General features: G+C 42.4%; 1 protein-coding gene across 1 annotated transcript in view; it reads left to right on the forward strand.

Moving 5' to 3' along the window:
• LOC138973175 (centrosomal AT-AC splicing factor-like) overlaps positions 1-14,943 on the forward strand; it is a 50,444-nt gene that overhangs the window by 7,016 nt on the left and 28,485 nt on the right. The window contains exon 4 of the mRNA XM_070345865.1: positions 9,999-10,065. Within this exon, the coding sequence (XP_070201966.1) occupies positions 9,999-10,065 (67 nt within the window). The remainder of the gene's footprint in view (positions 1-9,998; positions 10,066-14,943) is intronic.

Below are 14,943 nucleotides of genomic sequence, written 5' to 3' on the forward strand. Positions count from 1 at the left end.
GGGACATAACTACACTGTGGACTGTCAACAGAGTTGACTATTTTAGGACACTACACTGACTTCTATAAACTTCACTGACAGGATTCTGCCGAGAATTTATTGATTCAAATGAACGCTTGGTTGCATATCGTGTCACTCAATCATGGATCTGGGAAAACAAAAAACAGTTCCAGATTTCGAAACGATGTTCGTCCACCATTTTAGCTAGACAGCAAAAGTTTGCACAAGCTTTGTTGACGTACATCGCAAAATTGCATGACGTCAACACAACCTTCAGTTTTGAGTCGATGTGCGGATTTTTTTCATGACGATTCTGTAGCTTTGTGTATGTATAAGGTTGGAGTTCTTGCAAAGTTCTTTGCAAAATAAAGTAAAAATCTGGCAAATGAGCTTTATCTAGTCAAAATAAAGTAACGACCTGAAATAGAAATGAAAAACCGTGGCTGTACTTCAGAAATGTGCGTGCCGAAGTGATGTTGTACTCGGAAACGATTTTAGCTTGTTTTTGCGTCTGTTTTGCGTACTGACTCGACTGGAAATATAATATCAAGCTGGTGATAATTTTGGGAAAAGTCCTCATAAGTCCACTGATGGTTGGTTGTATGTCGTATCAGAGAGGGGGATGTAACACAGAGGTAAGAAATACAAAGAAATAGAAGGAAAAATAATATGTCACTGAAAAATTGGTCGTAATATTGAGGGACCCGTAAAATAGTAGTAAAAAAAATGTCCTCTGAAAATGCATTGTTATATGTAACGAATGTTAGTTTGAGGGAGACGGATTATATTTTTATATATTTTATGTTAGTACATACGTACTTCATACTTACAAACCAGCATGTACATCAGCATGTACAGCACTAATTTTGTCTCAACCTTTTTTAACAAGTGGAGATGACCTTATCATTTATTGAAATATGAAAATGAATATGTGCGGATATAAGCGAGGAGAATTCATGTGTTAAGTTTCATAAACCCCTGTCCAGTAGTTTTATTGGTATTGCTGTACACACGCACCCACATGCTCACACACACACCTTAGCCCTCAATTCCCAGTTCCCAGAAAAACATTCACTGATTCAGTCTTCTTCTTCTTGTTGTCGATCCCACTTGTATTGTCAGGCCAGACAGGGTTGTATGCTTGGTCTCCCTGTGCTATTGTTTGACGAGCTTGTCTGCCCTCTCATTTCCGGGGATCCCGCAGTGGGCAGGTAACCACTGCAGTACCACTCGCCTTCATTGTTCGACGTTGTGGAGTTTCTCCATGAGGTGTGGAAGTTTCCCCCCTGCGAGGGCCTCCAGAACTGAGAGTGCATCTGTGAGGAAGACCGCCTGAAGACTTTCGCCTGAAGAGTTCTGAATAATGGATGCAGCCTGCATGAGGGCTTTGATTTCTGCACTGTAGTTGGAGCAGTGCTTTCCAGTGGGAATGTTAGCGGTAGTGGTGTGCCCCTCAGGAAAAGATGCATACACGCCAGCTCCTCTGTCGGCTATAGTGTCAGTTGCAGAGCCATCAGCGTAGACGTGGATCCAGGATTCACAGGGGTACTGCTCTGCAATCGTGGCCAGGGTGAGACTGCGTCTGGCATGGTCGCTCTGGCAATCTTTGGGGCGGTCATCTTGATTTGGAGTTTTGTGTGGCTGTCCTTCCATGGTTGGGGTGTGTCGGAGGTGTTCAAGGGCAGTGTTGTGGATGGTAACTGATCTGTGTAGCCTCTGGTCAGTCTTTTGCTCTCATGAAAAAAACTGCTGTGTTTCAGCTGGTTCTTTGTGAGACCTTCCAGCTTGTGGTGCATGGCATGGTTGGGTAGGCATTTGTATTTTTCGGCCTGCACCATGATCTTGGTGTCTCTTCTGTCGCTGAGCGGCTGCAGCCAAACAGTCTCCTCCGTGATCTTGATGGGTGTGGACTCATGGCTCCAGTGATGACTCGAAGAGCCTGGTTCTGCACCTTATCCAGGGTTTGAAGGTGGGACTTGGCTGCTGTCGACCATGCTGGGGATCCGTACTCAAGGTGGGGTCGGACGACTCCTTCGTGTACCCGCTTGAGTATGTTTTCGTTGGCACCCCAAGTGGTTCCTGCCAACTTGCTCATGATGGATATCTTCCGTCTCACTTTGAAGAAAAAGAACAAGAACAAGAATTTATTTTGCCATATAGCATTACAGCCATTAGTATTTGTCCTGGTGTGGAATGACTCATACATCCATGCACTCCTTGCATAAAAGGCTAACAACAACAACAACAACCTGCACACACACACACGCACGCACGCACGCACACTCTCACTCACACACACACACTGTGGAAGGGTGCTGGTTGCCCAGCTGTGGTTGAAAACATCAAAGAGTTTGAGGGCAGCAGTGTTTCCCAGGTGTTTCAGCATCTCATTGGTGATTCCATCTGGCCCAGGGGATTTCTTTGTTTTGAGCTTCCTCAAGGACTGATTCAGCTTGTGGAGTGTTAGGGGCTGCTTCATGGGGTTAACAGGTGTGGTGTGACTCGGCCGACCTCTCTGCTCTTTTCTGGCTTCACGCTGTTGTTCCATGCGGATGGGGACATCACTCTCCTTTGCATACTGGTCTGCAAGATGGTTTGCGGCTTTCCTCCCCATCAGCATTTTACCACCCCCCGCGGGTTAGGGGGAGTCCCATATTGGTTGGGACGAGAAAGAATTTACCCGATGCTACCCAGCATGTCGTAAGAGGCGACTAACGGTTCTGTTTCTTCTTTTACCCTTGTTAAGTGTTTCTTGTATAGAATATAGTCAATGTTTGTAAAGATTTTAGTCAAGCAGTATGTAAGAAATGTTAAGTCCTTTGTACTAGAAACTTGCATCCTCCCAGTAAGGTCATATATTGTACTACGTTGCAAGCCCCTTGAGCAATTTTTTGATTAGTGCTTTTGTGAACAAGAAACAATTAACAAGTGGCTCTATCCCATCTCCCCCCTTTCCCCTATCCCATCTCCCCCCTTTCCCCGTCGCGATATAACCTTGAATGGTTGAAAACGACGTTAAACACCAAATAAAGAAAGAAAGCATTTTACCATTCTCCTCTAGCGTGATTTTCTGGCTTCTTTGCTGCTCGTCGTTGATTTGGCTCATGATCCTCCAGAGTTTCTTTCCGTCCTGCTCAAGGTTCAGGGCTGCTGTTTTCTCTCTCCAGCTCTTGCGCCTGGCTTGGAGTTTTGCCTTGAGAAAGTGGGTCTTGGTTTGCTGGAGTCGGAGAGTGACCTTATCTGATGGGTTCTGTTCTGCTTCTTCGCGGGCTTCTGTCATTTCGTCTTGTAGTTGTTGTAGTTGGTTGCTCCAGTACGGGGTGTAGTCCTTTCGGGCTCCTCTTGGAATGGATTCCTGAGCAGCCTTTAGGATGGCAGTGTTAAAATCTCTGACTACAAGGTTCATAACTCTTCCTTCAACTTGGATATCTCTGGTGAGATAGTTGGTTCGGTGTTTATAGAGACCCCACTTTGCCTTCTTGCAGTTCCAGCGTGTGAACATAGGACTGGTGGAACTGCTCTTGTCAATGACTAAGAACACCGGTCTTTGGTCACTGCCTCCGAGCTGCTCTCCTACTTCTTGCTGGATGCCCCTGTCGACATCTTCAGTGTAGAGAGCCAAGTCTGGGGTTGACGTGGTGCGCCAACTTCTGGAGTAGAAGGTGGGGGGGTCATATGGCTTGTTGATGAGGATGAGTTTGTTGTCGTCCTGCCAGTTTTTGATCTCTTCACCTTGACGGTCCATGTGATCGTAGCCCCAACTCTGGGAGTGACTGTTGAAGTCACCAACTGCAAGGAAGCTAATTAATTGAGTCTGGGACTTGAATGGTCAAGGCAGAGCGGGCGGTTGTTGGGAGGAGAAGTTGAGGATGTGTAACTCTGCTGTCTTCAGCTTGATTCTCATCATCTGATATTCAGCTCCCTCCATGTGAACTGCTGTCTCGCATGCAGGAATGTTGTTTCTAACAAGAGTCAGGATTCTGCCTTTGTGTCTAACAATTCTATCTGACATGAAGCACTGGTAGCCTCGGATCTTGAAGGACTTGCTGCTCTGTAGATGAATCTCCTGAAGGCATCAGACGCTGATGTTTTTCTCATGCAGGATGTGTTCCAGTTCCACTTTCTTGTTCAGAACTCTTTTTGCATTCCAATGCTTCACCTTAAGAGGCTGATGCTTCTTGGAGGGTCCTGATCTGCTGCCAGTCGTACTCCTCCCCCGCCCCCTGGCGTGTCGAGGCGGTTTAGACCTTCGGCGGGAGGGACCTCCAGTCGCTGGGGGTGGGCTCTGTTGAGGCGCAGAGCCCGGCGCTGCTCCACCCTGGAGGGACCTCAATGGGTGAGCGCCATAAGTCTCGTCGCGATATAACCTTCGTGGTTGAAAACGACGTTAAACACCAAATAAAGAAAGAAAGAAAGAAAGAGCGCCATAAGTGTCGCTGTGATCTGACAACATAATTTGTTTGTAAATGCGTGGTACCATGGTTGTCTAAAGAGCACCAATGGCCTAGTACCTCCGTCTTCAGCTCTCCTGGTTTTCTAGTTATCCCAGTTTCCTTCTGGAAGATGATTTGCCGACCAAAGCTGACGAGCATTGTCTGCCCGGGTTGCTTCTCCGGGGTGTCCTTCCCCGTAGCTAGATCTTTATGGCTGCTCTTAATCGCCATGATGAGCCTGTCATTGGACATGTAAGGCATTTTGTAGAAGTTGTGGAGCCACCCTCTACCCCACCTCGTCCTGGTAGGAACATCGCCAGTTGGTTCGGGACTCCTTATTTGCTAAAGCTAGCTTATTCGCAGCTAACCCCTATATCTAAGGGCCGTTCACTATTCACCACCCGTGACCCGCCGGGTTGGGGATGGTCGCCCCACTACTTATTTGGAGGTAGCCTGGTTCCGGACTGATTCAGTCAAATATTGACAGAATGTGAAAAAGAGAGCAAAAGCAGTTTCTGAAAGATAGTAATAGATGCAAGGAAAGATAAGAATTCAGGACACTTGTATTGTACACTCATGATGATCCCAGAGGGTAGTATGTCATTTTCAGAGTTGATAATTACGTGTATTACCATTCAAGATCACCATACACTCCACACGCACTCCCCATCTAGAGAAGTCAGAATGTTTAAGTACAGTACGTATATATATAGTGTCAGAACTATCAAACTTTGTTTGATCTCTGACAAATTTATTTTCTGTTCCCTTATCCTCTGTGATATCTTTTAGTTTCGATTATTTGGTATATATATATAAAAACAGTGGAACCTCCCGTAATGACCTCTCCCAAGAACGACCCCCTCCTTTTGCCGACCGAATTTCTCGGCACGGATGCCTTTCACACTGTAACTAACCTCCCAAGAACGAAGCCCTCCTTTTTCCGACAACCGACCTACCAACATAGGGTCAATAACGACTTTGACCTTTTTACCAGTGAGTGTCAAAGTTCGTAATTACCCAGCACACGTGGAACACGCACCCCAGTAGTCACGCACCAAGTGTCAGGGGTGGTAGTCTGTAGTCAGTAGTGCGTGAAAGTCCAGTGGCCTATACGGCTGTCCTCTTCCCACCTATAGCTGACCCAGTTTACAGACACTGACCTTCTCACCCGAGGCCAATGACCAAGTTTTACCTATGAGGCCGTGTGTGTGTGTGTGTGTGTGTGTGTGCGCGCGCGCTGGTGTATGCCCATACATCATACTAACCCATATGCACATCAAATGGAAACAAAAATGGGATAACGAACACAACTAAAGACTGAACTGCCCAACAGTTGCCTCCCATTTGAAAAAAGTTATACCTCTGAAACTCCCAATAAAGACCCCTCCTTTTTACGACCGGATTTTCTGGACATTTTCAAGGTCGTTAGTGGGAGGTTTTACTGTATATATAGAGAACTAGAATGAATACCCGCTTCGCCGGGTAGCCGGCTTCGCCGGGAAGAAGTACTTAGAGCCGTACGCCGGCTTCGCCGGGTCCGAACAATGGACCTGCCAAGCTTAGGTCCCTCCCAGATTCGTGGAATGGGAACAGCACGAAAATGATTCAATGGCCATAATGCCAGACCTGTTTACACTACACATTGAGCGTAGTAAACTACGAATTTGAATAATATACTACGCAACTACGCAAGTCTGTCGTTTTCTACGCAAACGGTATTTAAAAAAAAAAAAAAAAAAAAAAAAGTTTTTTTTTTTTTTTTTTTTTTTTTTTTCGTCTTTACACCTGTTCCTTGTCATAACTCATAACTCATAACTCATAACTCATAACATTTTATTGATCCAACAAAGGAAATTAAATTGGTCATCAGCACATATAGGTCATTAATTAATAATTATAAAAGAAGAAGAGAAGAAAATTTATAAAACCCATGATAACAAAAAAATATCTAAAGTAATATATGTACAACTACAATACCCTTTTTACTTGCACACTTGACACACCGACACACCAACACACATGCATACATACCTACATACATACCTACGTACATACATACATACATACATACATACATACATACATACATACATACATACATACATACATACGTTCCATGTTAAAGTGTAGTTAAGAACATCACAGTAATTATATCATTGTTTGGATTAACAGATAAGTTTTTATGTAAATGATGATAACAACAATCCATAATTAACGCTATTGCACTACCAAAAGAAGAGACCAACCAAACACATAAAACCAATCACAGTAATCATCATCAGTTATCACAGGTATCACAGTAGATTAGCCATCAGGTAGTTAGACTCAATTGGGCAAGTATAGTGTCAACACCATCACAACAGTGCTAAAGCTCATTATCACAGCACTAGTTATGATCAAAGGTCAAACAGTCATCAAATCATATTAAATCTATCACTAAGAGGTACATTTAAAAGGCATCACCGATAGTCTGTGGCCAGGACAATGGCTCGGTTGCTGTTAAAATATCTCACAGCTGCAGGAACAAAAGAACGCCGAAAACGCTCCGTTCGACACCTAGGCATGAGAAACCGAGCGTTCCGTGTGATGCGGAGATCCATCAGTGCGTCGTGGAGGGGATGCCCTAGGTCGAACAGAATAGCTCTGGACTTAATGGCAAGCCTTCTTTCAACAAGGACTTCAAGGGTGTCAAGGCTCTGGCCTACAGTAGAACTCGCTTTCTTTATCAGCCTGTTCAGCCTGCCAGTGTCCCTTGCAGTGGCATTCCCTCCCCAACACACTGATGCAAACACCATCACACTGCACACCATACTCTGATAAAACATGTACAGCATCTTGTTACACACATGAAATGATCTCAGCTTGCGCAGGAAAAACAATCTTGACTGCGTCTTCTTAAAAACAGCATCAACATGATTAAACCAGCTTAGCTTGTTATCTAGAACTACACCTAAATACTTGTACTCGCTGACTATCTCAATCGCATCACCTTTGATGACTACAGGATGGACAGTGTCTTTCTTTTTGCGAAAATCAAAAATCATTTCCTTCGTCTTGCTTGCGTTTAATACTAAAAAGTTGGAATCACACCAAGACACAAAATCATCAATATGTTCTCTATACAAGCTCTCATCACCATCAAGAATACTACCAACCACGGCAGAGTCGTCAGAAAATTTCTGAAGATGACATGACTCTCCTTGTACTTTAAAATCAGATGTATACAGGGTGAACAAAAAAGGTGACAAAACTGTTCCTTGTGGTGCTCCGGTGAAAGTGTTAATCATGTCAGATGTAAAAGTACCATTCCATCGTACAAACTGTGGTCTATCTACTAAATAATCCAGAATCCATTTCACTGTACTATGATGCAAAGACATGTTTTGTAACTTCTGAGCCAGAAGGTGAGGCTGAATAGTCTGAAAGGCAGAAGAAAAATCAAAAAACATAACTCTAACACAAGCAGAGCTCTTCTCCAGATGTGTGTACTCCCGTTGTGCTCTCACACCGCTCCGTCCCTACACGCAAACGGTATTGTTTCGGCTACGCATATCACAATCCGTAATTTTCTTCATCTCCCTTGACCGATCCATTTTCCAATCCATGTTTTCGGCCAGCAGTCGTTTGCTGCGTGCAGCGCGTAAAGCGCCCACGGGCGTTGCGTTGTAGCTTGTTAATGCCGAATAGGCTTCTCCAAGCAAATGCCGGGCACAACTGAAAGCGTTACTGCCAAACCATGCGGGCGTTTCGACACAATGGCTGAACGCAGAGCACACGAAAGTGAAGATGAGAACTGTGAACAAAATGACTCCGAAAGGCCACCGACCAAAAAGAAAAAGACGAGCAATGCGCCGAACCAAGTCTTTCTGCCAAAATATCATCAGGACTACCCATGCCTTGTCTTCGCGGAAAGGAAAACATCATGCTCATTGCACTGTCTGCAATTCCCATTTTTCCGTCAGTCAATCAATACATGTGGTAAAAAGTAGCAATCATTGTTCTTGTTGTTGTGATAGGTCGACGAGAAATTCTACACATTCAATTACAAAACTACACATTTGCCTCATTTTGCTCCCAGAAAATACACATGCAATGTTTTAGGGGTAAACAGGTCTGTAATGCCATTCCTGACCATATCGAGTCCCATCCTTGTCGACGAATGTAACCGTGTTAATCACCTTTGGAGGCGAACTCCACTCAAACAGGATTGAGCAATTTATAGCTTATCTGTAAGCCCTTTTGAACTGTTATGGCTTTTCAAAGGAAGGCCAGTACATACAAATACACAAAAGCCGCCAGACCACATCACAAACAGAACTGAACAATCCCCAGGTGTTGCTCACATAGAGAGACACACACACACACACACACACACACAAACACAGAGAAGCCGTATCTATAGAGAGATAGATGACAGTGTATTTTTCGCGTGGCTATAAATTGATTCGACCTTTGCACTTTTACAGTGAGGATAATTTACGGGTCCAATTTACGTTCTGGACACTGCGGTGACCTTCTAAAAATAGTAACAGAACGCCGGGAATATCCGAAGACGCCCCACTCATACTATAGTGCACCATACGAAGGAAGGGAGGTAAACGCTGAAAACCTGGAGAAGATGAGAAGATAAGGAAGAGTTACTTATAATGGTGAAATGAACACAAAAACCAAAATCGGTTCAGCGCTGCGCGCTGAGAGCACGTGTTGAAATATCTCATCGATGATATTGTGTCCGGGGTGTAGCTGAATACGGTGTCCAAATTTGAAAAAGATCCACCGAGAACTTTGGCTTTGGTGTGTCGGTATGGGGGCCCGGGTAGCTGAGGTGGAACCAAAATAGCTGAGGTTGAACCAAAATCGGTTCAGCGCTGCGCGCTGAGAGCACGTGTTGAAATATCGACCAGGTTGTGTCCTGTCCCGGGTCTACCTGAATATGCCCACCAAATTTGAAGCAGATCCATCGAGAACTTTGGCCGTGCATCGCGAACTCACACACAGACACACAGACACACAGACACAAGTCGTATATATATATATAGATAGATACTACATGGCTTGCTGTGTGGTACCAGATTTACACGAGGTTTTTTTTTAATATTGAACTGCGAGCGAAAGCGAGCTGTTCACTATTTAAAAAAGCAACGAGTGTAAATCTGGTACGACACAGCAAGCCATGTAGTATACTGTACTTACGTGTATTTGACTGAAAATGTCCTGCAGTCGAGGCAACTAAATTGAAGACGCTTATTTTGGAACCTCAATCTCTTCTAAAACCTCGTGCAATCTATTACGTCAAAGTAAAGAAACGTCACTCTGAAAGTGTGGCGTGACGTGTTAGTTCTAAAAATTCATCGAGGGTAATTAGCGAGCGCAATTTTTTTTCTATAGTGACATTTGTCTCGGTGTCTTTGGCATCATAAGCAGTGGAAAAACAGGTCCCTGCCAGACTTGCTTGACATGACCTCATTTACATGATATACACACGTGTGATTTGAACAATTATTATCTCACGGTTGTCTCTCTCACGTATATAGGATAAATATATATATTAGATCTGGTTTGCAGGTTTTATGAGAATGCAGAAAAGGCTGTGGAAAGATACCTCAAGAAAGAAAAGCACAAGATGATTGAGGTAAACATTTTTTTAACCACGACTCTGAAGTGTTGTTATTTTAAATATTTAGTGGTATATTTTTACATATGATTATGGCAGTGAGGTACATCAGTCTCTTCAATGGCTGGTCCCCGGGATGAGCGGCCACCTTTCATGTACGGCCACATTTATTTTTCACTGAATTGACTTCAACAGTAAATACAACCTGGAAGACAATGGTGGGTGTTTTTATCAAGTTCAAACATAGTACACACGGTTAGTATGTCTATGAGTTACAATACTGCAAACAGAAATGTAAATCAGTTCTACCTGTCACTCACTAGAGTCCATTATTCAAACAGTAGAGAAACGTTATCCACATACTGTTCAGGGCCCGTATGCATGAGGAGCGGGAAGTCAGCAACACTGGAAGTAGAGGCCTCTTTCGGAAGTGGGAACTCCCGAACTTTAACTTTCCGACTGTTCACTATACATGAACGCCGGAGTGGTGACTTCGAGAGTATTCGGTCAAGGTCGCGAAAATTGGGGGAATCCTAACTAGTACGCATGCGTTTGTGAACGGTAAGCTTGCCACCAGAGAAACAAATCTCTTCGAGAGTTCAAATAGGCGAACGTTGAGCGCGCTGTAGTACTAACAGCGTTATTGCTGTTGGTTTTTGAATGGTTAAACGAAAGGGTCATTAAATTACATATTCCTACTCCGAATCACATATAGCATTGACGCAGTCTGAGATGCTGAGGTCTGAAAAGGCTACCCATCTTAAAAAGTTTAAAGGGAAGCAACCCAACCACAAAAAGTGTAAACGTAGCCATGGTAATGACCATACACCCCATACCCCATTCCAGCGAATGAAGAACATGGCGGCGAGAGTACGCATGCGCAATGCATGTAGAAGGTAACCATTGGTCAGAGATGGTCATGTGACTGTTCAAGGCCGTTCTTTTTTTAGGGTTACTTTCCCCCTACCAGGGTGGAGCGTAGTTTCACAACATCACCAGTCATCATCAAGCTGTTATTAGCTGTTGATATGGGTTCCATTTTGTAATAAACTGAATTTGTTTCATGAGGATATTGTGAGCATATTTATCAATTTGATATAAGTTACATAATTCTCTTAAAAACATTTGCATGCGAGGACGAATTTTGTTAATTCTACATTTGTATACAAAAAACTTTGCTGTTAATAAAATATAGTCAAAACCAGCGTCTGTTTTAATGTGGTTTTCATGGTTCAATAATATCAGTGTTCGTGTTAGTCTGAGTCTGTCACAGTTAAAACATTTTTCTTTCAGACATTTTTCAAACTCAGACCAAACAAGTCGCGTAAGGCGAAAATACAATATTTAGTCAAGTAGCTGTCGAACTCACAGAATGAAACTGAACGCAAAGCCATTTTTCAGTAAGACCGTATACTCGTAGCATCGTCAGTCCACCGCTCATGGCAAAGGCAGTGAAATTGACAAGAAGAGCGGGGTAGTAGTTGCGCTAAGAAGGATAGCACGCTTTTCTGTACCGATCTTTGTTTTAACTTTCTGAGCGTGTTTTTAATCCAAACATATCATATAGATTGTTTTTGGAATCAGGAACCGACAAGGAATAAGATGAAAGTGTTTTTAAATTGATTTCGACAATTTAATTTTGATAATAATTTTTATATATTTAATTTTCAGAGCTTGTTTTTAATCCGAATATAACATATTTATATGTTTTTGGAATCAGCAAATGATGGAGAATAAGATAAACGTAAATTTGGATCGTTTTATAAATTTTTATTTTTTTTTACAATTTTCAGATTTTTAATGACCAAAGTCATTAATTAATTTTTAAGCCACCAAGCTGAAATGCAATACCAAAGTCCGGGCTTCGTCGAAGATTACTTGACCAAAATTTCAACCAATTTGGTTGAAAAATGAGGGCGTGACAGTGCCGCCTCAACTTTCACGAAAAGCCGGATATGACGTCATCAAAGACATTTATAAAAAAAATGAAAAAACGTTCGGGGATTTCATACCCAGGAACTCTCATGTCAAATTTCATAAAGATCGGTCCAGTAGTTTAGTCTGAATCGCTCTACACACACACACACACGCACACACGCACATACACCACGACCCTAGTTTCGATTCCCCCTCGATGTTAAAATATTTAGTCAAAACTTGACTAAATATAAAAACCTGGACATGTTCACATTGCCACAAGTAGTGGTAAACTGTATCTTTTTCCAGTTCACAAAAATTGCACACATTACTTGTGACTACACCCATGTCCTTCAATATTGAATTATTCACGAGAACTCTATTATTTATTTTAATTTGGAACCATTGATATTTCACATCTTGTATTTTCTTTGTTTTATGGAAAATTTTAGTGCCAAGGAGGTTTTCCCAACTTTTACATGCCTTTGGGACACTTTTAACAGACTTTCTGATAAGATGATCGTAAAATATTTTTGCTCCTTTTCCACCAGATAAAAAAAGAGAAAATGCCGTGTTATTGTTAATTGATTTCATCTTAATCTGTATTGTTTCCTGATTCCAAAACCATATAGATATGTTATGTTTGGATAAAAAAAACAAGCTCAGAAAGTTCAAAAGAATACAGAAAAGTGCGCTTTCCTGCTTAGCGCAATACACTACCGCGCTGTTCTGGCATGTCAATTTCACTTCGTTTTACACGTGAAAATTGAGCGATTTCCTTGTCGCGTGGTTTGACGAAGCTGTATTGTCTTGGTGAAAATATGCAGTGCGTTCTGTTTCATTCCGTGAGTTCGACAACTTGACTAAATGTAGTAATTTTTCCGTACGCGACTTGTTAAGTACCCCCCGCGGGTTGGGGGGAGTCCCATATTGGTTGGGACGAGAAAGAATTTACCCGATGCTCCCCAGCATGTCGTAAGAGGCGACTAACGGATTCTGTTTCTCCTTTTACCCTTGTTAAGTGTTTCTTGTATAGAATATAGTCCATTTTTGTAAAGATTTTAGTCAAGCAGTATGTAAGAAATGTTAAGTCCTTTGTACTGGAAACTTGCATTCTCCCAGTAAGGTAATATATTGTAATATTGCTATTTCATATGTTACGTGGATTTCCATTGGTCAATTGGGCAAAACTGAGCTCAGTGCAAAAGTGATATCGACGACATTTCCGTCGATTTTTATTGCTTCCCCACTTCAAAAACAACAAGAGGTGAAGCCTTCAAGGCTCACGTAAGAAATAGACAAACAGTAACACAAACTCAATCACTCCGTCACACATACACACCCACACACACAGTAAGCTTAGGTGACACTGTGCAAGAAAGAGAGACACTAGATCTAGATCTGTCTGTCTGCCTACTTACAGGGACACGACTGCCAAATAGTCTCGGCCCGCTCAAAATAACAATGACCGAGACCACACACACCACGCGAGAGAGAAAGACTACAGGGAGGCATGCCGTCATGATGCATTAATTGACGTCAAACACTTTTGACCGTGACGTAATCTTATGCGAGCTTTATCCATAGTCTTGGATAACCACTCACACATAGACTCGGAAATGTTAAAGTTTCTACCACAGACATACACACACACACACGCACACACGCACACACACATGCACGCACAAACGCACAGACAGACAAAGTTACGATCGCATAGGCTACACTTCGTGAGCCAAAAACACCTACATTTAAAAACAAACAAATATATACTGTTCAAAAAAAGAAACGCATAGCTTGTAATATTTGGTTAATTTAGTTATATGGCTACAAGGATATCCACCAAACTGCAGAAAATGTTTATCTGGTCGTCGACCTTTCGTCCATTGCCACAAGTGAGCTCTGCACGTGACGCATGCATTATCAGTGGCTACAATGTCAAAATTGCTCATTTGGCATGACCACTCGTCATGCTTCAGTGTAATCTCGTGAAACTCGGGGAATATTGAGCTCTCACCATGTCTTCCAAAACCCATAAAAGCGGATTGTTCGCCACAAAGAAATCAGACGACAATTCAGCGACGAAAGATGGCCCGATTGAGCAGAGAAGACTAGTGTGTTTGTTTTAGGTGGGTTTGACTGTACTTCCTCGAAGTCTGGGAACAACAGGTGTGCATGGGGTGGGGTCTGTGTGTATGCATGTGAAGTTTGACACGTGCTGTACAAGCCCAAGTGAGTAGACGTTCTTGCAACAGTTTGCAAACCCGACAGGAGACAAGATTGTTAAGAAAATGTCGGTTTTTGTTCAGGGCCCAAGCGTGTCATTGCAATGTAGTCCAACCCTCGATTTAGTGGAACTCAATATAGTGGAATTCCCCTTTATTTCCCAGTTAAATATCCTGCAAGAATCTATGTTTACCTTTGAGTTTTTATTCCTGGTTTGTATTTTAAAAAAGTTTGAAGAAAAAAAAAGTCACTAATGTAACAGAATATAGTATTCGAGTATGTTGCATTATTTTTTCACTTAGTTCTGTACATGCATGTCCATAAATTTTCATCACTTATTATTATTATTATTATTATTATTATTATTATTATTATTATTATTATTATTATTATTATTGTGATCATTTTTATGCGCCTAATCTAGATATAGCCCTAGGCGCTTACATATTAATTTCTGCCGTTTGAAATGGAATTTTTTACAGACAGACAGACAAACAGACATTTTTTACACACAATATATAACGCATTCACATCGGCCAGTAAAGCTCAGTAGCCTATTAGGCGAGCATTGACATTTTTATCTATGCCTATACAATTTTGCCAGGAAAGACCCTTTTGTCAATCGTGGGATCTTTAACGTGCACACCCCAATATAGTGTACATGAAGGGACCTCGGTTTTTCGTCTCATCCGAAAGACTAGCACTTGAACCCACCACCTAGGTTAGGAAAGGGGGGAGAAAATTGCGGCATGA

This window comes from Littorina saxatilis, linkage group LG8, assembly GCF_037325665.1.
Source record: "Littorina saxatilis isolate snail1 linkage group LG8, US_GU_Lsax_2.0, whole genome shotgun sequence".
In the NCBI taxonomy this organism is placed as follows: domain Eukaryota; kingdom Metazoa; phylum Mollusca; class Gastropoda; order Littorinimorpha; family Littorinidae; genus Littorina; species Littorina saxatilis.